This window comes from Melitaea cinxia, chromosome 11 (assembly GCF_905220565.1).
Source record: "Melitaea cinxia chromosome 11, ilMelCinx1.1, whole genome shotgun sequence".
NCBI classification, from domain to species: Eukaryota; Metazoa; Arthropoda; class Insecta; order Lepidoptera; family Nymphalidae; genus Melitaea; species Melitaea cinxia.
In genome coordinates, this window is record NC_059404.1 from 9184863 (window position 1) to 9209740 (window position 24878).

A 24878-nucleotide genomic window follows, 5' to 3' on the forward strand; every position below is an offset into this window, starting at 1 on the left:
TCAGATTTTCATCGCAAACGTCTCCCCTTCGTCGTCGTAGAAATGAATACTTATTGCTAAAATGAGGCGGACATTAATGAGAGACGGCTTTCGAGCGCTGGGTCGCGGTTTAATTCCCTTCGAAAAATATTCAATAAGCGCCTCAAAGCAGTAGCTGATTTGCGCCAAACAGAGGCATATTGGATGTGCTATAATTTAAAATTTATTTGGACTGGGTTCAATTAAATTGTTGAATCAATCATAAAATTAAATAATATTCATTCGTTTATTGTACAGGAAATGAAATTATTTACGCAAACCACTTTTTTAGACACTAAAAACGATCTAATAATATACAAATCATTTTTCACAAATAATTATCTTTAGTTCGTCAGCCTGTAACATACAACTACTAGGCACTGTCTTTTTCTCCACGACTTATCCAACACGCTGCTCCGCTACGGATTGCGGATATGTTCCCTTCATTTTCTTACACAACTAAGGTCGGCAAACAAATGTACGTCCTCCCCTTATGCAATCGATTACCGTCACTTATAAACGTCTGCAACACTAGAAGCATCGCAAGCGCGTTGTCGACTCGACCAACCCCTTATTACCCCTATTACCCCAGGAGCTCTGGTCACCTTACTCACCACCAGAACACAACACTGTTTGAAAGCAATATTTTTTGGCTGTGATCTTCTGTAAGGTCGAGGTACATCCCCAGTCGTGCTCCTGCAAATTTTGAACAGGATATTTCCTGCTGTCTCCTACCTCAGTTAAAACTATGAGATAGAGATGAGATGGTTAAACTATGTGTAACGATCGCTATCATATGCTTATAATAACAACCGGGACTGATCGCTTCACGTGCTCTCCGAGGCACAGTGGAAAGACCCACAAGGACAGATAACCAGACTGGAATAAATATTTGTATAAACAAATATCCACTCCAAGCGAGAAACGAACCTGCGTCCGCCGGTATTTATGCATCTACACGGCATAATTACACGATAGCGGTCGTCGGTATATTTAGTTGCACGAATTTATTTTTATTTTGAATATGAAAGGGTCGGAATAAATAATTGTGTTTGCTTGCAAACGAGGAAAACTGACTACAATTACATGGACCAGTAATAAAACTTATATGACTCGAAAAGTACTCATCAGATCTCGATCAAATTTAAGAAGGGCCAAACGACAAGCATCAGCTATCGAATTAAAAAAGAATCATCAAAACCAGTATACCCAATAAAAAGTTATGAAGTATAATACAACGTAGGTCGACAAAAAAATATTTAGGTAAATACGCATTATTAGTGATAAGTCTAAAAGTACTTGTCAGATCTCGATCAGAGTAAAAAACAAACAATAGTTTTTATTTTACATATCTTTTAATGATTTCACCACGCATATATTGTACAATAAATAATTCTGTAATCTTGACCAAGATTCTGTTGCAGATTCTTCGACAGATTCTAACGATTTGCGTATTTCTTCTTCCTGTGATATCGTCTTTGTATGAGTTTTCAAAAACAAACTTAAATACGACTGAGCCAATTCAAAATCTTTATTAGATCGAAGCAAAATATCTAACATTTTAAGAAACTGTTTCATAACTTCGAGACTCCCTCCGGCATCAGGCGCCATGCTTGTTACTTCGGCTTCAATAGAGGAAGGTGATAATGATTTTAGTTTTGCCAAACATTCATAATAATCCTCTACTTTTTCACAAGCATTTAATTTCTTAGCGAATGGTGTTAACGTTGACAATGAGTCAGGAATTAATAGCTTATTCGAATCTCTCTGTTTTTCTTTTTCCAAATCAAATTCAAGTTCAAGGCTAGGTATGGTCGGTAAAAAGAAAGGCGCTGATTTAGGTACAGTGAGAGGAGTTTTCGGCTTATTGCGTCTTTTTACAATGTCCAGATTAAGCAAGTTCAGCCACCTCGACGTTGGTTGACCAGACAAAGTAAGAAGTTCTTCACTAATTTGTTCAGGAGATTTATATTCGGGTTCTTCGCCCAAGTCAATCATTCCTATGTCGTCAATGTCAGGTTTTTCCGCAGTGGACGTAGGTAGCTCTGTAAGAAAACAAATTTTAATCGTAACTCATATAATATTATAATATTTCTAGACTTTTTTTAACAGAATTCTAAATATGGGGTAGGTTATCATTCTATTTGACCGTATAACTATGTTTTTTAACTGTTTTTATAAATTGTGTTACTTCAGAACCTTTTACTGCGTCGACCGATTTCGATGACTTCATTAATCGCAAGGTGTGGCTTATCATGTGGATACTTTTTGAGTTATTTATAATAATGCGTATTTACTTGACTATTTTTGTCAATCTACGTTGTATATACTGGTCGATGTAATTGAAGTCGGTTTTTTTTCGTTTGCGAGCAAACACAATTATTTTATTAAAAATATTTTTTTCAATGACAAACATTTAGATTACAAATAACAAAAAAAATAATAAAAATTACAGGTTTTAAAGGTTGTCTGGAAGAGATCGCTCTTTCAGCGATAAGACCGCTTTTGTACATCTTTCATTTTATGTTTTTTTTTTTTTTTGTCGTTTCTTTCAATGTTGTACAAAAAAGAGTTAAAAAAGTTAAAAAAACATTTAAAAAATCATTAACTTACTAAGCTGAGGAATAGTAACGGCGTTTCTGTCAATTGGTTTGAGGAATATTTTATCATACAAGTGTCTGTTCGCCCATAGAAAGACGCCTAATTCTCCAACGTGTGTAGTAGCCAAAAAATCACCTGTCGGTGACATACTGAGAGAAGTGCATGGTTGTTCCACCTAAAAAACATTAACAATTTATAGTATAAATAGGCATAAATATAACAAATATTTAAAACTTAGTTCCGATATTATCTTCCATACGCTACCAAAATACAAAAAGATCTGAGAATGATTGAGGAAATATTGATAAGAAGATATTGTGATAATATATAATGATATTATAGATTCGACACCATGAACGTATTATAACGTTTTAATAAATTTGTTTTCGAATATAAGATATTTATTATTTACATTCGTCAAATTATATAGTCAACGTTATTGTTCTTTCAATAAGTTTAATTATTACGTTCAAATCAAACCGCGCACATTTCGTTGTAGAATAATCATTTAAGACAGTAGTTACAATTTGTTTTTCTTAAGTTTCATTTTATAACTGATATAAATTAACTAATACTTGTGACCATAATTCGAAAACAAGCAAAAATTTCAAGTAACCTGCATAATACCTCCAAAGTATGCAAAAAACAAATAATACGTAAACCACAATAATGATAACCTTTGTCACTCAATAATGAAAAGCCTTGAGGCTGTAAGTACTTTGGGAGTCGGGTCCGAAATACAAACGCCCAGACCACGAAAAACATGTGGATAAAGTTTATCTTGCAAATAAGTTACGAATTGACTTTAATACAACTAATACTAATAAAACAACAGCAGGAGGAAGAATGGACCATTAGGTCCTATTTCTCCTCGATATTTACTAATAAAAATATCTCATAAATTTTCGTGAAATTTGATGATAAAAAAGAATAATGTATTAAAAAACATATCTGCTGGATACCCGTCATCCATCAAATAGCGTTATCCACAACCGATGAAACAGGCCACTAACACTTGTCATGTGCGGTGATCGAAACCGCAAACTGCCACCCACAACTGGCAAATGCTCTGTCATATTAATGCTCATTTTGACACTTACACAAAAAATATCAACAAGCTGAGCACTCGGTATATCCCACGTACATATAGTGCAGTCCATTGACGTTGTAACCAGCCACCTAAAAATATAAAAATAATTTAAATACGAACTTAAAATGTACATTTATTTTTCTTTATATTCCTATTCCTTACCGGCTCTGACAATCAAAATCGATATCATTAATTTTTCCAATGTGTCCTTCAAATTTTCTTATGACTCTCATTGTGTCAATATCTATAAGTGTTATAGAGAAGTCTTCATTAGCTAATGCCAATAAACCACTTTCCCTTTGACATTTTGTCATATTAACAGATTCCTCTAATTTCAAAACGTGATATGGAGTTGTTGCTAAAACAAAACAAAATCAAAATAAGTATAAATTTTATTCAACTCTAATAAAGAAGCTTAGAAAAATGCATATATTCATGGCAAACTGTAAGAGTAATTTATTAGTGCATTAGATGAAAAATTAATGCAAAAAAATCAGCAGCGTCATTCTAAAATATTGTAAGCCTATTTTTTATACATTTTGTACAACAAGAACAAAGGCATAAAAAGCAAACATTTTTATATTAAAGATATATATTATTTTACCTGCTTTAAAATGCCAAAACTTCAACCGGTCATCAGCACCAACAGTTATAACTCTTTGATTGCATAGATCTGTTTCTACTCCCCTTATCGCTCCTTTGTGAGCGACCCTTTTCTCATTGCCATAGTGACCTCTATATAAACCTGACTGCATATTGAATTTATGTACTTGGCCATTACTGTAACCTAAAAATAAAAAATAAAATCATATACACCTTTTTCAATATAAATTAATTTATATATATATTTATTATATATATTATAATATATATAATAAATATAAATTAAATTTTGATGGTTATCATGGATCCATTTTTATTCTCACATTTCAACAGCCACATTTATTACCTATCCCTCAATAAAGAGGACTAACCTTTCCTTTATTATATAATAATCAATGGCCTTGTTGTTATATTGAAATCAAGGCTTTTTAAACAATTTAATTCTTTAACAAACTAGCTGACCCGGCGAACTTCGTATCGCCTAACACAAACTTTATCGTATGGTATTAAAGTTCAAATTGACTTTTAAGTATTATCACAAATCTTTTGTATGGGAGTATAGAAAAGTGTTGTTTTTAGACTTTTTCAGGAAATTTAAATTTTTTTTTTTTAGAATTTTTCTCTCCGTAAGAACCATCCTCGTACTTCAAGGAATATTTTAAAAAAAGAATTAGCGAAATCGGTCCAACCGTTCTCGAGTTTTGTGCTTAGCAACACATTCAGCGACTCATTTTTATATTATAGATAAGTACCAGGCATGCATTTTATGGTGAGCTGATAAACTTTAATAATAATTAGGCTATTTGAATGAAGGGAATCTGCCAACCAGCAGTGGAGTAGCATGGTGGAATAAGCTCCAATCCTTCTCCTGCATGGAGAAGGAGGCCTATTCCAGTAGAATATTACAGGCTGAGTGCGAGTGAAGGGAATATATAAAATTCATAACGCAAATTTTGTTAAAAGATTTGCATTATGAATTTTAAAAAAGATGTACGATTTTATTTTTGTGTTACCCACACATTAGGAATTCTAAACATTTTTGAATATCATCCGACACGGTCAGTCGGAGACGCGGGTTCGAATCCCGCTGGAGCGGTCAATTTTTGATATGATATTCAAAAATGTTTTTAAAAAAGATTTTAAAAAAGGAGGTTTTTAATTCAACTGATTTTTTTTACGTGGATTTTCTTCCTCATAACTTTTTTATCTGAGTAAACCAATTTCGATACTTCTTTTTTTAATCGAAAGGTGGTGCTTGTCATGTAGTTCTATTTAAATTTGATTGAAATCTGATGACTACCTACCTACTTTTTGACGTTAGCAATAATGCGTATTTGCTTGTCTATTTATTTATTTTTTTGTTTCCCTACGTTGTGTTAATTGTTGATGTTAATTGAAGTAAGTTTTTATTTGTTTGTGATCAACAAACACAATTAATTTTATTGAAATAATAATATTTCCTTACCAACAATGACAAAATTTCCACAATGTGTTACAATCAAACAAGTTGCTAGAACACGCTTCTCCATTTCTGGAGGTTTCAGCTTATGTTTTCCCATACATATTTTATTGTATGACCAAGTTGTAGCCAGGTACATTCCCTCATGCAGGGAAGCAATACTGTCCCATTGTTTATCCCTTAACATACACGAACTCAACTTTGTTATAGCAGGAAGAATCTGATGATCGTATTGTGTTCTTTCTAAAACAAAAATATTTATATTAATAATTCCAAAATGTTTTTAGTAAAAAGTATGCGTGGTAGCTTCAACACGTAACTGGAGTTTACTCCTTATAAAATACATTGTATTATAATAATAAATTAAAATAATAAGACTCTAAAATCAAATGATAAATTGACATTCGCTATTTGTATCGGTACAGTAAATGCTGATATACAATTATACCTATATCTTACGTAAACAGCTAAAAGCACTGTAAAACGTCACTCTCAGTGACATTTTTAAACGTTAGTTTCTCCACACAATTTCACTCCCAACATTCATTTTATACCATGGGCTTTATACAATTTCTTTTGGAGTAAACTAATATTATTTACAAATACCATAGTACACTAACTTTTCTTTTTGGATGCCTTTCGGTTGTATGATGCTTTACCCATACTCTTGTTAAAAGTTTCTGTTATTGTATTCATAATATGTAAACTGCTGTCTCTTCCGGCAGCTAATATGTTTTCACCATTTGGTTCACAATACCTCACTAAGTTTGGTGGTAGTGCATGACCCTCCCTAAAAAAATTTGATTATTAGTACAATTAAAAATAAGTAAATAAGTATTCAGAAGAAAAGAGTCATTATAAATTGTAACAGTGTGTTTTATGAATCAAAATATGGTATGTATTTTTTTAATTTTTGGAACTCGGGTTTTTTGGAAAATGATAACAAAAGTGCATACTATAATATACTTTTTGCACTGACAACAAGATTGAGCTGCGAAAACTGAAAAGACCACATTTCACTACTGCTCCAAATTATTCTTTTTCCATTCACAAAATAAATACTGCAGTATGTATGTATACTTGAAAACCACATGTGTGAGTTTAAAAAAGCCACTGTTTATTTTATCAATAAAAGTATTGTGAAACAGATTTAAAATTAAAACAGTGAAGTAAAAATAATGTTTAAGAGTATACCTTATCTTTAAGAGCCTTGCACCTCCATCAGGCATATCAAATATCCACATTTTCAAGGAATTGTCTTGAGAATTTGTTATCATAATTGGTTCTGAAGTTAAGCATTGCAATCCAGCTACTTTTGAAAAGTGTGCAGACTGAATCTGAGTTTTGACTCTCTTTTCTTCTAAATCCCACATGACTAAATGTCCTTGTGTACTTCCCGTTACCATCATGGGTACTCCGTCCATTCTAAAAGACAAACAACTAACCATACCCCAGTCATGAATAAACTCTGTAACCACCTGGTCATAGCGAAGATTGTGAAGAATTATTTTCCCATTTCGAAGAGCAATAGCTACAACGTCGATTGCGGGAGCTGGTTCTGTTACAGTAACAGCTGAATTCCACCCTTTAAATGTAAAAACTAACTTGGCCGTACGAATATTCCATAATTGAAGTTGACCTTGTTCACTACCGAGTAATATTTTATTAAGGTAAGTGGGAGGATGACATATCGTTGTTACCTTAAAATTCTCCTCATCAAAACGTAGATCCAGAAACTCGGTTTCTTCTTTAATGTCAAAAATTTTCAAAACATTATCTTCATCAATAGATATAATATGTATACCAAAAGGTAAGAGCTTGTGAACAGGTGCTTGATGTCCTTTATATACATGCTTTAGTTCACAGCCTCGTCTCCAGGCGTAAATGTTGTTTCCACTTGCTGTGTATACATGGAAACTATCACCACACATACATGATATAGGTCCTGGATGCTCGCCACTTACACTTAAAAGTCGAAATTTGTCACATCCATATGTGTGAAACCACTTCCCTACGCTCGTACATACAAGTGTTTCACCTCGTCTTTTAATAAAACGAGCTACAAAGGGCACATGTGTGCTCACATAACCTAGAACTCGAGCACCGGTAAATATTTGACTGCTCCTTTTACCCTCAGCCATTTCGAAAAACAGTTTATATTTAAATTCACCGTTATAAAATCAATTAACCACTATATAGAATAACAAAATATATATGAATTTTAAAATACATAAATCTTTGTTATGTTTGCATGCTGATGACAGCTTACTGAGTTACTGCACGTCGCGACGCATGTGAATAAGACAGTGACGTTGACAATTATCGGTCCATCAATTCATGCTTTACAATCTAGTATTTTGAGTTTGATAAACCCTCGGACTAAGAAGATTCTAAGTCTGGCGCGTGTAAAAAATGTGGTGACCGTAATAGTAAAGGTGTAATATACCAGTAAAGTGTTCGCAAACCTGTGGAGTCCCTGATTCCCGAATTATTGACGTCAGAACTTCAGAGCTTTGAAAGCAGAAGAACTGTAGGTACAGTGTTTGAATTGTCAATTTGGAGCCGCCAAAGAAACCTGCCGTTTGACCCTTGACTGCCTCTATACAGGTCTTGGATTCAGAGATATAAGCATCCAAAGTGGGCACATATAATCTCTCTATAGAGCAGGGGTTCCCAAACTTATTTTGTCTACTGCCCACTAAGAGAATAAATTATTATATAGTGCCCCCTTTGAGCAATCTTTTAATGAATATTAGTTGATGTTCACAAGTTGTAGTCGAGAGTCCTTATACTTTAAATGACAAATCGCCCCCCAAGCCTCTACACGACAGCACCATTTTTTTTTCTAGGTCTCTTACCGCCCCCTTTAGTACTGCAGCGCCACAAGGGGGCGTTATCGCCCACTTTGGGAAACACTGCTATAGAGGAATAAGATCCACGTGCCCGCCAGACGGCGCCGCCAAGACCTAGAAACAACATCACTTAGAGACGAAGGCACGTACGTCACGTGCATCACGTACGCCAGACAGATACGCGTCTGACGTACCCGGTGCTCCACCGACGACAACCTGTCGAGGATTCAGCCCCGCCATCTGCGGACCAGCTCGTGGGTAAAGTCGGAGATAACTTGGCTCCAACAAAAATCCCGTATTGACAACCTCGGGAGCGGACACTAACTGTTATCACACCACCACCAGTCACCCCTACATCGAACTTGGTACTCCACGGAGAAGCATCAACATCGGCGACATAACATCTTTACGCTACGTGAGTCCAACTGACCGACCAAATTAGTCATAGTACAAATTATTGTTAAGCTTAAATTGTAAGTAGTATCAAGTATAGCAGTTAGTAAGTAGTAGAACTTGTGATTTTAGTTTTTAAAACACTTCAATGTGTATAACAATAGAACATAACTATATATTTCATCATATGATAAACATATTATAAATATTTTTTGTTACATTTCTCTATTAAGTTCAAAGAAACTCTATTTTATTATTACTAAAGTATATTTTATTTGTCCTCTTATGCTTAATTACACAATATTAGTTATGTAGAACATTTATATTAATATTAAACTAAGTTTTACAGCAGTCCTTGACGTTTTAAATCTTCAAATGTTTTTCTATTAACAACATTTCCTTGGGAATCTTCAAATTCTTCATCATTTTCTGCGACAAATCTTTCGTTCTCCTTCTGGTTCTTGATTTTCTCCCACACTGAAATATAATTTTATATCGTAACTAGGTATTATATTTGTAAATAAAAATTTGGCATTTATTATCCATTTGATTATATGGGACATAATTATTGATAACATTTTTATCCATGATATGGATAGTTACAGTAGTTTAAAATGAAAACTACTTACATGCTAGAGCATCTTCAATCTGCGTGACATTAGCAAAATGCGCAGTGTTCGGTATACCGAGGCAGCGCATGCCATGAGCGTGACGCCATTCAGCAAAGTGACGTTGAAATGCTTTGGGTCCCTTGTATGTGTAATTGCCGCAGATCTCACATGAGTAGCTGATGTTCAAACCATGTAATTTGTACAGCCAGTATGGAATAGGCTGAAAAAAAATAATTATAAAATTCAGACTACCTTTAAAATAATCTGCAGAGTGGATACTGTATGGTGGCTCTATACCAATACAAACTGGAATAGTTATAGTAAGTATTGCTCCTTATATGTATTGTCCTTAAATGTCTCCATTCAGTAAAAAAAAAAAGAATATAATTATTGATTTTCTAACGCCATCTTTAAGGGTGGATATGCGTATAGCTGCTGGCACAGCGCTCTCTACCATTCTTGCACTTCTCGGTTGTGTGAGCCTCATCAATACACCGATTGTATGTCTGATAAATATACTTTAAAATAACGGCGTAATGATTGATCATTAATATCATTCATCATACAAGCTTGGCCCTACAAATTGATTTGCAGTGATCGAACCCGCATCCATTAGAGTAACATACATTTTATTTATTTAAAAAAAAAAATTGGTTGTCTGTAAAGTCGGTTTATGTCGTTTTTACGTGATAACGTCATAAAGAAACATTGACTATAATCTGCATACTTTCCTAAAAAGGGATATAAAGTTTTTGCCTCACATATTAATAATATTATATATATTAATATATAATATATTAATATACATATTAATATATAATATATTAATATACATATTGATATATAATATATTAATATATAATTGATTTTTACTCCTTAATTTGTGCACACCTTAACCGCTGCTACATCTACATCTTATCATCATCTACATCTGCTATCATGTCCAGTACCCAAAGGTTATCTGGAAGAAATTGCTATTTAGCGATAAGATCTTTTATTGTATCTTTCTTTATATGTGTCTGTATTTCGGTGTACATTAAGAATAAATAAATAAATAAATAAATATATAGTGTTACCTTCCCGTCCCAGCCGAGCGGCAGGTTCTTGGGGTTGTAGGGCACGTCGTCGTCGTCGGAGTCGAGGTCGGCGGCGGCGGACGCGTCGCTCTCCTCGTCGCTCTCGTCGCGCCGCTCGCCCGCCGCGCGCGCCGCGCGCCGCGTCACGTTCTCTATCGTCGACGCGCGGGTACTGCTCACTATGTTCGCGAATCTGTTACATACGTGCATATCTATTTTATTGAAGTTCAATTTCTTTACGCACGCTTGCCATGCAGAGTAAGCTGATGAATGTCTGACGAGAGCGTTACGAAAAGTGTAATCGGACGAGACGGACGGAAGTTGAGAGGGAAGTGTAAGTTAGTGAAGGTAGAAAGAGAGTTACGTTTCGTAAGTTTTTTACTACAGTCGTTTAAAGAATATACTGTGATAAGATATTATCACAAAAGTTTGTTTTTATTCAGTCAGTAATTAAACTAACAAGTTCAATATTTATTATGACTGAATAAAAACAAAAATACATATTTAAAAACACCTTAAGCTTACGAAATTGCATTATCTACATTTTTATCATCGTCGACCTAACAATCAAAATTCGTAAATCCAGGCGGCATAAATGTTTTTATTTATTAAATGTATACTGTATCATTAAAATAATATTGAAGAAAATAAAAATAACAAACCTAACATACTGCAAAAGCGGTCTTATTACAATTAGTAATCTCTTACAGGCAACCCCTGACAATTTTTTTTTTTTTTTACATATTTCTTGTAAAAAATAATAATATTTTTTGTTATTTTATTCTAAACGTAATTACAATTATTTTTGAAATACCATATTGTATAACCATTAACCTCTAAATTGTCGTCTATCTTCAGACCATACTGAGTTACGATAAATTATTATAAATGGGAATTACTGCATATTTTATCATCTCTTTACCATATACATTTTAAATAATCTTTTTTTTTTATTGATACCAATAATGCATTTGCATGCAATAAGGCAAGTGCACCTTAAAGAGATAATAGTAAGTGCACTCTAAAGTGCAGTGGAAAAATATTACATAAGTGAAATTTAGGTATTTATTTATTTTAGATAAATAAAAATTATTCCTATTTAACTATGGAATATGGACACAACACAGAAAAAATGACTTATCGAACATTCATTATAGCATAACTAATTAAAATTTTAATTATTGCAAACTAGCAATTATTCTAACTCATTAGCAGTAAAAATGAAATAACAATGAGGGGTTAATAAAGTAGGTCAACTCACAAGTATTAATCAGAAGGCAAAATTTACCAGGATATACGAAAATATACGAATAGACGACGCGTTGGCGCAGCGGTAACAGTGCTTACTGTTGCGTTGGCGGTTGCGGGTTCGATCCCTGCTCACGTCAGATATTTGTATTGGTCATATAGATGTTTGTCGTGGTCTGGGTGTTTGTGCTTATGTATTGTGTGTGTTTCCAGACCCCCAACTCAGGAGAAAATCCTACTGGGGGCCTACTATTTATTTATTATAAGAAAACTAAAGACAGAACAGTTTGTTTGAATTGCTTTCGTCACATGATTTTACAGTTCATAAATTCAATGCCGATGAAATTTACCACATAAGCTAAGTTATGGTAACTCAATAATTCAAATTTTTTGAGTATGCCATTAAATCAAAACAACTTGAGGACGGCAAAACTATTTAATACATGTTTTTGTTTGGATTAGTCACAATAACGTAAACTTTTTTGTATACTCAAAAAAAATTTAAATATGAAAGTGTCAAATTCAACATACGATTGTAAAACTTTGACAGCTCTGCAGTCGCATGTTAAGCTTTACAAACATCCAAATGACTGACACACAAAATACCTAACATTTTTGCTTAACCGACATCTTACGCTCTCCTTTGAAAAGCCGAGAAAATTAGTTAGCAATAAAAAGAAATAAGGGGTTAACAAAATGCAAGAACAAAGTATATGCCATAAAACAATTATAATGGCAATTACCTATAAACTTGTGCCTCTATAGCAGCGATATCCTTGTGGCGTTGTTGAGTTGTAGCCTTGGCCTTGTTAGCCCCTTTCTTTGCCACGAGAGATTTATCTAAAGCCGTTTGACCTTTTGTACTGAATAATCTATAAATGATAAATTAGCTTTAACAAAACAATTTATTATAAATTAAACTAATTATAAGACAGACAATTAATGATGAAATGTATGTAAAATACTAGACTACGTTTATCTCAAATTTTTATAAGTACATCCAGTTAACTAAAGTTTACATAAAAATAGTTTTAAATAAAACAGCAACCAGTAAATATAATTATCAAATTACAAAAAATGTAATGATACTTTTCTCTATGGTAATTTATGCAATAAAATCGTAAATATATTTAATTATATGATACCATGTTTGAAAAATAACAAATTTTTGATTACCTTTGAGCTCTTTCCTCCAAAGTTCCTCCACACTTCAATCCAAGAGCCATAAGGGCAGACTTCAATCTGTCCAAACCAAGTGACGCTAATTCTTCCCAGGAGAAAAAGGCTGACAAGTCCAAATGTGCCCCTGTATTTGTTAGAGCACCACCAGTTTCTTTCTAGAAATTTGATTTTTGAGTGATGATATAGATATGAACAAAAATGTATGTTTTTCAATAATAAACTTTGAAAATTCATTTACTATCACTATTTCTGAGTAAAATATGTAAATAAAAAAAGCATGTTTATAGTGAAATAAGGAATATTTATATATGTATACGGCCTTTTCTCCTATCAAGGAAAATAACAGCTTAATATTTACATAAAGAGCAACAAATATACATTAGAGTTAATCTTGTGACAGAGGTTTGCTCAGAATGTTTACTTATGTTACTGATGAATCAGTAAGCAAGAGATCATGAATTTTCAAATGCATTTGGTTGAAAATATTTATTTGAATTCACATATTTTATACACCTTAGGTATGACAACTTGTCAGTGTTAACAAGTAAACATCTTCAAAAGTATGTATAATTTTTTTTATAGCATTAGATTAGTACATTACAGTAAATGTAAGTTTTTATTCTACTTCAACCACTTATAAACTTTGTTGGTAAATCTGCAACTATCTAATTACTATAACATTTTAGATGATACGTTAATTTGAGCTATGTTTAATGTGGTACATGATTTTTAGTCTATGAAAATTTATTACCTATTTATCATTTAGTAAAAATGTTTTATTTATATTTTAGTGTCAAGTGATTATACATTGTTGCGCAGGTGATAGTGCATTCATATTGCAACAAAACTAAAATAAACTTATCTAATGTTATAAAAAATCCAACTTTGTTTTAAAATATCAAAAAAAAAACTGGTTTGGTTTAATAATTTTTGTACATACTATGACTGTTGATGCTAAGAATGTTATGAATAATATGAGCAAGAATTAGACTGGCTATGTCAGGAAATTCTACTAAACTTAGACAGCCCTGCTATTAGAAGAACAATGGTGCGAGGAGCATAACCTGTCCATAAATCTGAACAAAACAGAATTAGTGATGTTCACTAACAAACGAGACTTGGGTAATTACACTCTACCTCTTTAACTTAACCCTGAATTTAACCACAGAGGTAAAATATCTGGGTGTAATACTAGATAATAAGCTAAGCTGGTCCAAACACATAGAAAATAAATTAAACAAAGCCAGCATCATCTTCTGGCAATGCCGTAGGATGATTGGAAAGAGTTGGGGCCTTAAACCCAAACTGACCCTATGGCTCTACATTGAGGTCAGTAGACTCATGATCAGATATGGAGCTGTGGTATGGTGGTGCAGAACACTTCTCACCACAGCGCAATCCAAGCTACAAAGATGGCAAAGATTGGTGTGCATGGCAATCACGGGCTGCATGAGCACCACACCGACAGAAGCAATGGAGGCCATGCTAAATATTCTGCCACTTCACCTATTTATTCAACAAGAAGCTGCAATTACTGCAGTAAAATTAAAGATCCACAAACTATTGTGTTCAACAGGCACACCACATATAAAAATTCTGGAAGACATAGCCAAAGACATTCCATTCATTGAAGCACCCAATGACGGAATACAGATCAAATATATTTTTGACAAAAAATACAAAATACAGCTGGAAGAGGGCTTACGTGTAGTCTCAAATGGGCGAGACCTGAGTATCTTTACGGATGGCTCTAAAACGAAAACAGGGTCAGGAAGCTGCATCTTCTCCAAAGAACTACATATTAATATATCACTATACTTGAGGCAGCCAGAACAATCGGGAAAAGGAACATAAAGGATTCCCACATCCGTATATTATCAGACAGCATGTTAGTATTGTGTGTGTTGTCAGTGCTGTGTGGCTACGGCACTAAAGAATTTAGCCACCCCTTCTCTTCCCGTGGGTGTCGTAAGAGGCGACTAAGGGATAACAAGGTTCCACAACCATCTTGGAACTTAAGAAGCCGACCGATGGCGGGATAACCATCTAACTGCTGGCTTTGAAATACACAGGCCGAAGACGGGCAGCAGCGTCTTCGGTGCGACAAAGCCTGTACTGCGGTCACCAACCCGCCTGCCCAGCGTGGTGACTATGGGCAAAACATATGAGTTCACGTTATTTTTGGCGTAAACTTGTGGAGGCCTATGTCCAGCAGTGGACTGTATAGGCTGTAATGATGATGATGATGATGTCAGTATTACAGGCACTAGATAGTAACTCAACCGCTTCAGGTATAATCTATGAATGCTATAACACCCTGATGCAGGTAGGTGAAAATAACGACATCACACTGCAGTGGATCAAAGGTCACAACAACACACGCGGTAACGATGGGGCTGATGAGCTAGCAAGAAGGGGGTCAAGTATGACGGCCATAGGAGCCGAACCGATTATATCGTTACCTTCTTGCTGGCTCAAAGGCCAAATTCGACAACGTGTGAAACGCAAACACATCACTCTATGGTCCAAACTTGAGGACTGTAGGCAAGCCAAGTTGGCGCTGCCAGTAATTGATGCCAAATTAGCAATAAATAACTGCGGCACTGACTGGACACAGTCCATATAACAAACATCTATTTAATATAGGCATTACAGACAGTCCCCTGTGCAGAGATTGCATGGGAACAGAAGAAACGGCTACGCATGTACTTCTCTACTGTCCAGGTGTAGCGGCTTACCGGGCACAACATCTTGGCACCCTGAAGACACTTCCGGAGATCTTCAAGAAGCTAAAAAGACTTCTGAAGTTTCTGGAGGAGTTGGGTGCCAGGAGTGAATAGATTATAGTGCGTTCAACGAGTCGAGATACCAAATGTAAACAAACCAAATGCGAGGTCATTCAACTATGCAGGGTTTTGTAACCTTTTTTTTTACTTACACAAAATTTTTTAATGTAAAATATATTTATATTTTGTAATTACTGAATTAAATATAATTAATTAAATATAATTATGTATTTAAGATTTGATACTTCTTAAATAATAATTATTGAAATATAAAAATCACCCGAGCGCTTCAGGATACGAAATGAAATAAAGATAAATAATACAAATTTAAAGGGCTGTACGCGGTCCAATTGTTTTCAAGGCCAGTTAAAATATCGTTCGACCTTGCAGAGAGACGTGCAGCAGATAGCAAATAAACAAGATAGAAAGAGATAGACTACATTTTGTTTGTTCCGCCGTCGCTACGAAAAAATGATGGGCTTTGTTTACATTTGGTATCTCTTCTCGTTGAACAGACTTTATTCCCACACGCGCAAAATAGGCGCAATATCGTCGAGTTGCGGAAACCAGCCCGTGCTTACCATACCATACCATACCATTTCATGAAATTAAACAAACACCCCTAAGTATTGGCAACAGTTATCAAAGATTTTTGTGCACCATTCCGTGCATCAAAACTAAAAAATTCTGTCTCAGGGCAAAGACACTTTCTTCATCTAGGTGTAGGATCCGAGGTTTATCCACTATACATAAAAACATACACAAAAATGTGCCCCAAAGGGAAATGAATACAGCCGGTATTTAGGCGATCACAAACATATAAATAATACTTACTTGAACTTAACTGTACTTATAAATAATTTTAAATGTTATAAGCAACAAAATTACTTAAAAGGATGTTTGTAACTACTGATTTCATACTTACAGGCCATCCAGGAAAAGTGCCAGCTTCCCATTGCTTGATAAATTCTTGATGAGCAATGGCCATCTCTTGAGCTTGATCTAATAATGGTTTTACTCTACTAACAAAATCTTTAAGGTATGTAAGAAGTGCTCTTATATAGTTTCTATATTCACTGTTCTTGCGTTCCCTTGGTATATCAAAAAGGTGATCAAATATACTCAAATATGTTATGTAGTCTACTTTCTGAAATATTAAATAAATATTACATTACTAAATAAATAATTTAGAAAATATCTATAACAATATTATAATTGTTAATAGCCAATTACCTCTATACCCTTTAAATTAATATATTTCTCATAACATTCATGTAGATCTAAATATTTTCCATAGCCTTCTTCGTCTGTGAATTCAACAGGCGCTGAAATAAATTTGAATAATGCAACATAAATCCAACAACAAACCAAAGAAATTAAATACAATTTTAACTCAGAAAAACACTATGTACTGCCAAATTTTAACAATAATCACCAACTAAACGAATTTTCATAGCTTTGCTTAAAGGTTTATTTAAAAAAATCATTCGATCATATTTCGAAACATTAAGTAAATACTTACTTGTATAATCTTCAGCGGGATTTTCTCTTATTTTAGCCAATTCTTCAAACTCAACAGACATTGGAACACAGATCTAAAACACATTAAGGTCACATTTTTAATCATAAAAGTAATCAACAAAATATTACTGTTTCAAGCAATTCATTTAGGACCCATTCCTACATTAAACTTGATTAGTTTTGTTTACAAACTGTTCAATTACAAACATACTGTGTACAACATGTGGCTAAGATCTAGATTAGGTAAAACCGAATTTCGGGACCGTGGGGGGATGGGGGGGGGGGGGGGGGGGAAACGCTACCCCTGGTACCACTGTCACACCTCGGAACCCCATGGTTATGGAGATATCCATGGTTAAAGTTTTGAGGTTAGAAGAAGAATTTCGAAAGTTAGAGGAACGCTTGTGTGGCATAATATATGAGAAACCAAGAGGAATATTGGTTTTATTTAACTGAAAGAATTCTACTAGACAAATATAATGACTAAATTAATAATAATAAATAACAAAGTATGACAGTTGACATGTTTGGTTTTAACAACACTACGGAGATCGTATACATGGCGCGGAGGTCGCATATCACCTCACAACATCGATCACTTTGTGAGCATAACAAATAGTTTTTTAAGTAAAGAAACCTTCAATAGATCATGTAAGTACATCTGTTGGAAACATGAACAAAAATACTTACTTCATTAGGATGCTTCCTGTGAAACTCTTTAATTTGTTTGAGTCTAGCGTAAAACTCTTGAAACTCATTAGGACCTGATAGGGCGGCAATTTCTTCTTTTCGCAAACCATCTTTGTCTTCATATAGCTCCTTAAGCCTTATAGAAGATTCTATGTATCTCTGTAATAAATTTTTATAGTAGTTATATACTGCTTCACTGGTGCAGTAAAATGGATATATTAATATGTTTTAATATTACCTAAATTTCAGTAAAGAATAAGTAAGAGTTGAATTGAATTTGTACTAACTTGTAAAGTTACATACCTAATTGGAAACCTAGAACTTTAATTATAATTTTTTTTTTCATTTGAAGTCTTTTTTGTTACTTTTTTTAGTGATTTGTATAAATATTATTAAATGAACACACATTGTAAAAACTAGTAGTGAAAACTTATTAGGCTTGTGAACAACTTTAAATTTTTGTTATAATATGATAATTAACATTAGCTGTATCTCTATCTAAAATACAGAGAAGAAAAATTAAATACTTACATCATGTAGATTTTTCAAACGGTGATCAGCGTTAATTGTTTCGCGATGCTGGAAAATATTTAAGGTTATATTTCGTTATAGATAAATACGAAAGACCTTATGGAATAAAATTTTACTAAGGTCGAACTAATAAAATTTTGTTACAAAATAAATGGAATACGTACTCCCGTCTTTTTTTGCAAAATCTCTTTGACCATTGCATCCATGGTACGTTCTCTTTCTTCATGGTAACTTCGTTGCTGTTCCAATATCGTTTCCATATTTCGATGTCACTCGAGGGGTTGATGAGAAAACGTTTAGTATTTTTTCATAAGCTAATGTTTACTTAGTTACTTAATTTTATATGGATGACAAAAATCCAATTCAAATTTATAAATACAAGAAGCACTAACAAACACAAGTTTGACAATTTGCATCAATTTGGCAACTGGTGGTGGCTTCGAACCAGGGCTGCCAAGTGCACAAAAAGTGTGATCCTACGCCAACTACAAAAAAAATCGTATGCCAAGGAAATTTTGAAATAAAAAGATCGTTCAGCCCTTTAAGACTAAGTACAATTTTTTTATTATAAATTATCAAAATTCGTTTAGTTTTAGAAAATAAATGTAATAAAACTATTTGTTACACGCATACAAAATTTTTTGTGGTCATATTTTTTAATAAAAGAATTTGTTGGGGTAAATTTCGTAAAATTTTCGTTTCTTCTTAATTAATTGCTTAGCTAATAATTTGACCTTACGTGTATCATTGGATAAACTGTTTCTAAGTTTTGTTTTGATTAAATAATAATTGTCGTAATTATTACCGAAAGAGAAAATATCTATAGTATAAATATTAGTTTTGTTAGAAAGCAAACAAATATAGCTCTTATATGATTATTCAAAGAGACTTCATTCAAGTAAAAGATCTAGACATGCGTTAGGTAGTTGGGGTAGTTCTCCTAAATTCATGCTGGCCGGTGGATGAAGTTTTTTTAATTATGAAATGCTTCCAGGTAATAGGAATATAAAAATCGTACATTTTGTGTTCGATCTTGGTCTAGCGATATACGTACTAACGATAGTACGATTAAAATCGTACATCTGGCAGCCCTGCCTCGTGGTGGCCAAAAATTTGGTAGTGGTGGCCAAAAATTTGGTAGTGTCAGATAAAACAAAAAGCATATCTGTACAGATAGCTAATAGCGTTGTATCGTTACTCTTTTGTAATTTTGTTATTTTTGTTAAATAAATAGTCACTTAAAAAAAAAAATCTAAAATAGTGTGTACTATAATTGTGTTTGCAGGCAAACGAAGAAAAACCGACTTCAATTATATCGACAAGTAATACAACGTAGGTAGATGAAAAAATAATCAAGTAAATACGCATTATCAAAGATTACTCCAAAAGTTGTCAGATCTCGATAAAATTTAAATGAGACCACAAGATAAACATCGGCTTTCGATTAAATTAAAAATAATTAAAATCAGTACACCTAGTAAAAAGTTATGCGGGTTTTCGAGAGTTTCCCTCGTTTCCTCTGGGATCCCATCATCAGATCCTGGTTTCCTTATCATGGTACCAAACTAGGGATATCTCCTTTCCAACAAAAAAGAATATTATATTTATTCACAAGCGTGAGTCCACTTTTATCTGCCAACTGCACTGATATGTTATTATTTTCTTAACGCAAATAAACTATCAAATGAAATTGTGTAACTTTACCCTCTTAGTTAGGGTCAAAGAGGTATATAAGTAAGGGTAGTTGAATGATACTTAATCTGTTTTTAAAAAAAGAAATAGGTATATGACATATAATATCCCACGTGACATTGGGGTAATGATATGTGTCAAACTGACACGACTAAAAGCCATTAAGGAAAGAACTATTTGTAACTAACTAAAATGTAATAAAAAAGTAACTGACAATCTGTACATTGAAGACATATGAGTATTTTTTTTTTTGGAAACTGTTAACGCAATATAATACAAAACAATGATTTTTAGAATCTGTATATCTATCTATGCGTTTGTGTGTATTTCCAAGCTAAGCTCAGAAACAGCTTTAACCAGTTAGTTTGCGGTTTTCACTGATCACTGATGGTTTTCGACAACTCATTAAACATTTAGGCCGCGTTCCATTAAGCATTCGCAACGCCTAACCTAAGGTCCATGGTCTTCGCGAGCGATCGTTTGACGTCATAGGTGACGTCAAGTGACGAAAATATAGGTGGGTCAAAGTTGGCTTTCATCAAAACGTGGCGGGAATTTTAAAAAAACCAACTGACAATTTCAAATTGTGAATTTTATCTCTCATGACTCATTAAGTTCTTCAAAAACGCAACGATAAATTCTCGGGAATCGATGTTAAATTAAGTTTTACTCCATTCCATGCGAAATATTCACTCAGAACCCTCACAGCTGTATGTATGTTTTCACCATACCGTCATATTGCACACGAGCACACAGCTGACATCTAACACTTGACAGCGCTCAAATATGCATTCTACTTATAAAATTCGCCCACAACGCCCGCGGCATTTTTTACGTTAGCGGAATGGCAATTTCAGCGATCGAGATCGATGGCGTTGTGGGCCTTAGGTAGGAAGCGTCCTTAGTGATTGTTTTATTTAAATTGGAGGATAAATACAAAAATTAGAAAGATATAGAAATAATGAAGTCGTACATTTGTATTCGTTCTAGATTCTAGACTGACATATCTACGCCAACCCTAAGTCACATTCGATTTCAATTTGAAATTTTGGGAGGATATTGATTTAATAGTGTAAGCGTTATTTGAGGAAAGATTTTTCGAAATTCACCTTCTAATGGGAAGAAATAGAGATTAAAAATTTTAAGCAAAACTTTGTTTTAAGTCTATTAATAAAAATTACTAAAAACGAGTTAGGTATTACATTAAAGAGCCTCTTTGTAAATATAATCAATTTGTACGCTAGCAAAGCCGCGGGAAATAGCTAGTTAGCGCAGCTACAAAAGTCGTTTGCGTATTTTAGTTTTTCTAATTGTGTTTGATCGCAAACGCAAAATAAACTGACTTTTTGATCTGATTTTATTGATAAGTAATACAACGTAGTTAGTCGAATAAATATTCAATTAAATACGCATTTATTAGGGACTAGCTGCTGCCCGCGACGTCGTCTGCGTGAACGCTATACAGCACCAAAAATACCTACGATTATACCTTTTAAAATAACATTCATTTACCCGTTTCTTCTTTACATTTCATATATATAGAAAAATCTCATAGATGGCGCTGCTTTAAAATTTTCTTGTCTACTTATATTCATTTAATTATGTTTATCGGCTTAGTTACTTATATTGCGTTATTTTTATAGTGTGAAGCTAGCTTACATAGCATGGTTATTAACATAATAACAACAACATTCAAATATGCGTCGTAAGATTACACGTTGTGTGTATATCGCTGGCCCCGGGCAATAAAGCGGTATACGCCGGTTACACCCTTTTTAATGTTATTTAATTTTTGGCTTCTCTGAGTATCAATCTATCACTCTTATTTTTTTTCACTTTTTTTTATTAATATTTCGTTAGAATAAATGACAATAACCGTTTTATTGCATGGATAATTCTCTTACGACTAAGCTATGTATTATTGCATTACTCTAAGAAAAATAACACAAAAAACCGGTGAACATCTTTACAGTAATTGTTAATGATCTTGCAATTAAAATAGTATCATCTATGAATTGTATTATACATTTTTTTAAATTATTTCATTAAAAAAATATACGATTTGTTTTTAAAAAATTATTTTTAAAAGCTTAAATTGGTAAAAAAAATAGCTTTCATTTGACATATTGAACGTCTGTTTTGGATCACTGTACACTGCACTATAAACAAATTAGCTTCTTTTATTTCTCCTGTAAAATTTGATTTTTGATATTACCGCTTTATTGCCCGGGGACAGCGATATATATACTTTTTTTTTTGAAATAACAAAGGTGTTAATGTAAAACAATTTAATAAATAATTATCAAAACTTTAATCATAACAATATTTTATTAATCACTTACAATGTTTTGTTCACATCATGATTTTATATTTTTCTACATTTTCACCACTGCTAGGACAGCCTTACATTTGAGGAATGTAATAGAAATAAATATTTGTTAGCCAGGTCAGTCTTAGATCAGAAATGTAGTTTTAATCATATAACAAACGTGTTATATTACAAAATTATTACTAAAAAATGAAATAATATTAAATGCAGCTATGCTATCAGTGTTCATTTAAATAATATAAATTCTTTTTAAAAATATAAGTAACATGATTAAGAAGTGAGCATGTCTTACATTTGTAATCTAGTGTAAATGATAACTAGATTTTATAAACAAATGAAAGCTGACCAGACTTAATTTCTTTTTAACTTATTGTGACAAAAGGTGACAGTAATGAATAACTACCCTAATTTTTCAACACATCTCATGTAGAGTGAAAATATATTAAAACTATTACAGCTCATCATGGGATGTCTGTTGTTGTATAAAATTAGAATCATCACATGCCGCAGGTGTAACAAACTCTATTTTATATTCACAACGATATGGTTCTGTGACTGACATCAATTTTGATTCCAAGCCACAGTTAATATTAACCAGAGTCATTCTATTTGGCCCGTTCCAACAGGCAACTCCGTTTGTATACTTCATTACTGAATATTTGTTTCCTTCTTCTCCAGCCCATTCTCCCCAATCGCCAAGACCAATTTCCATACCACCATTCTTGGATTTTTGTGTAACTTTCTGGAACAAACAAAGTTTGTAGACATATTCTTTATCCTCATATTCTAGACATTGCCCATCGAGTGTTGCGTATTCTTGATTTAAACCATAATCTTTTTCTAAGTTTTGTTGAATGTTTCTAATACTTGATTCTATTTCTCTCACAGTACGTTCTGCATCTACAACTTGACGACGTGCCTCCGACGCTTCATCAATTAACTTTTGTGTTTCATCATCATATCCTTTTGGAGTTTCACTATGTATATCATGATCTTCCTCATCATCTTGTGATAAGTCACCATCAATATGATCATCTTCAGTACCGGTGCTATCGATGTCTGCAATACTCGGCTCTTCTGCCTCTTCCTCATCTGCTTCATGCTCTTCTGTTACTTCTTCAGCTTCTGCTGGCTTAAACATTCCTTGCTCCATCATCAACAACTGCTTCAGCGATGGCCAAGTGTCTGATTTAAACTCTTCCATATTTAAATGTTCTTTATCCCCCATAAAATATTTCAGCTCTTCTTCATCAACTTGTCCATCTTTATTTTTATCAAATACATTTGCAACTTTTATTTCATCCACTGTTAACAATCCATCGTTATTAGAATCAAATCTTGTAAATTGTTCACTAACTTCTTTTTCTAATTGCTGACGATCCTCTTCTTCTTTTTTTAACCTCTCTTTTTCTTCAGCATCTCTATACACTTGAAGAGCTTCATTCTCCTTAGCTTCCAAATTATTTTTCAGTGCTTCTTTTTCTTCTTTTATTTTTTGAGCATCAGCTTTATCTTTCTCCAACTGAGACAGTTGTTCAGCCATTTCTTGACGTTTTTTGTTGCCCTTTTCAATAAGCTCTAGTCTTATAGAGTTACCTGCTTTATGTAGGTCAGCTAAATGTTGAGCCTTCGCTCTAGCTTCCCTACCTAACTGTTCACAAGTGTTAGAACACGCTTCAGGATTAGCATACTCATCAGTGCCATCGCAGCAATCACATACTCCGTCATTTACCTGTGAACTTGGGATGTTTTGCGGTCGATGCCCTGCATTTGTACAATGGAAAATACCGTTTAAACATGCCGATGTACCCGGTTCATCACTGCCATCGAAACAATCGCAATAATCATCATTCACGTAAGTAAATGGTATAGTACTGGATCCATCGAAACAGGTAAAATCTTTAGTCGGCGAATATAGAGATGCTTTGGATAAGGAAACGCCGCGAGGTCTCGGAACATCAGTTTGAGCTGATATTACACATGTTAGAATAACTAATACAAAAGACTGCAACTGCCTACGCCACGCAGAATATATCATGATTAAATAGAGCACCTTCTCTTACACTAGTTATCGCAAATTATGAAATACAACTTGATAAATAGAACGTGTAGGAAATTGACAGCCGATCGCTGACGATAATCAAATGACATTCATAGTTCTTACGCAGTGGTCTCGAACGTCATAATATACGTAGT

The 24878-nt window shown here is 33.6% G+C and overlaps 3 protein-coding genes across 3 annotated transcripts; all 3 read right to left on the minus strand.

Annotated features, from left to right (window-relative positions):
- Positions 1-1354: 1354 nt before the first annotated feature.
- On the minus strand, positions 1355-7912 carry LOC123657708 (WD repeat-containing protein 36). The gene is made up of 8 exons (XM_045593226.1): positions 6966-7912; positions 6392-6561; positions 5778-6014; positions 4314-4496; positions 3872-4067; positions 3720-3798; positions 2632-2794; positions 1355-2063 (listed from the first exon to the last, which is right to left on the minus strand). The coding sequence occupies exons 1-8, from the start codon at positions 7910-7912 to the stop codon at positions 1363-1365; spliced, it is 2676 nt and encodes an 891-aa protein (XP_045449182.1). The 3' UTR covers positions 1355-1362.
- Positions 7913-9264: 1352 nt separating this feature from the next.
- Positions 9265-19114, minus strand: LOC123657676 (splicing factor 3A subunit 3). The gene is made up of 11 exons (XM_045593200.1): positions 18826-19114; positions 18662-18709; positions 18131-18289; positions 17442-17514; positions 17153-17244; positions 16827-17066; positions 13128-13288; positions 12695-12823; positions 10704-10896; positions 9646-9847; positions 9265-9493 (listed from the first exon to the last, which is right to left on the minus strand). Exons 1-11 carry the CDS (start codon positions 18919-18921, stop codon positions 9360-9362), a joined length of 1527 nt encoding a protein of 508 aa, XP_045449156.1. The 5' UTR covers positions 18922-19114; the 3' UTR covers positions 9265-9359.
- A 3548-nt stretch (positions 19115-22662) lies between these two features.
- LOC123658110 (glucosidase 2 subunit beta) lies at positions 22663-24831 on the minus strand. Its single transcript, XM_045593577.1, has one exon. It carries the CDS (start codon positions 24718-24720, stop codon positions 23134-23136), a length of 1587 nt encoding a protein of 528 aa, XP_045449533.1. The 5' UTR covers positions 24721-24831; the 3' UTR covers positions 22663-23133.
- Positions 24832-24878: the final 47 nt, after the last annotated feature.

Excerpts from the sequence above, each read along its gene's own strand:
- LOC123657676 (XM_045593200.1), bottom strand. The coding sequence starts at position 18,921 with ATGGAAACGATATTGGAACAGCAACGAAGTTACCATGAAGAAAGAGAA. Across the intron at positions 17,515-18,130 it reads ACAGGAAGCATCCTAATGAA|ATCTGTGTTCCAATGTCTGT; the intron begins GTAAGTATTTTT and ends AATGTGTTTTAG. Across the intron at positions 13,289-16,826 it reads CTGTAAGTATGAAATCAGTA|AAAGAAACTGGTGGTGCTCT; the intron begins GTTACAAACATC and ends TCAAATTTCTAG.
- LOC123657708 (XM_045593226.1), bottom strand. The coding sequence starts at position 7,912 with ATGGCTGAGGGTAAAAGGAGCAGTCAAATATTTACCGGTGCTCGAGTT. Across the intron at positions 6,562-6,965 it reads GCAAGGCTCTTAAAGATAAG|GGAGGGTCATGCACTACCAC; the intron begins GTATACTCTTAA and ends AAATTTTTTTAG. Across the intron at positions 4,068-4,313 it reads GTTTTGGCATTTTAAAGCAG|CAACAACTCCATATCACGTT; the intron begins GTAAAATAATAT and ends GTTTTGTTTTAG.
- LOC123658110 (XM_045593577.1), bottom strand. The coding sequence starts at position 24,720 with ATGATATATTCTGCGTGGCGTAGGCAGTTGCAGTCTTTTGTATTAGTT.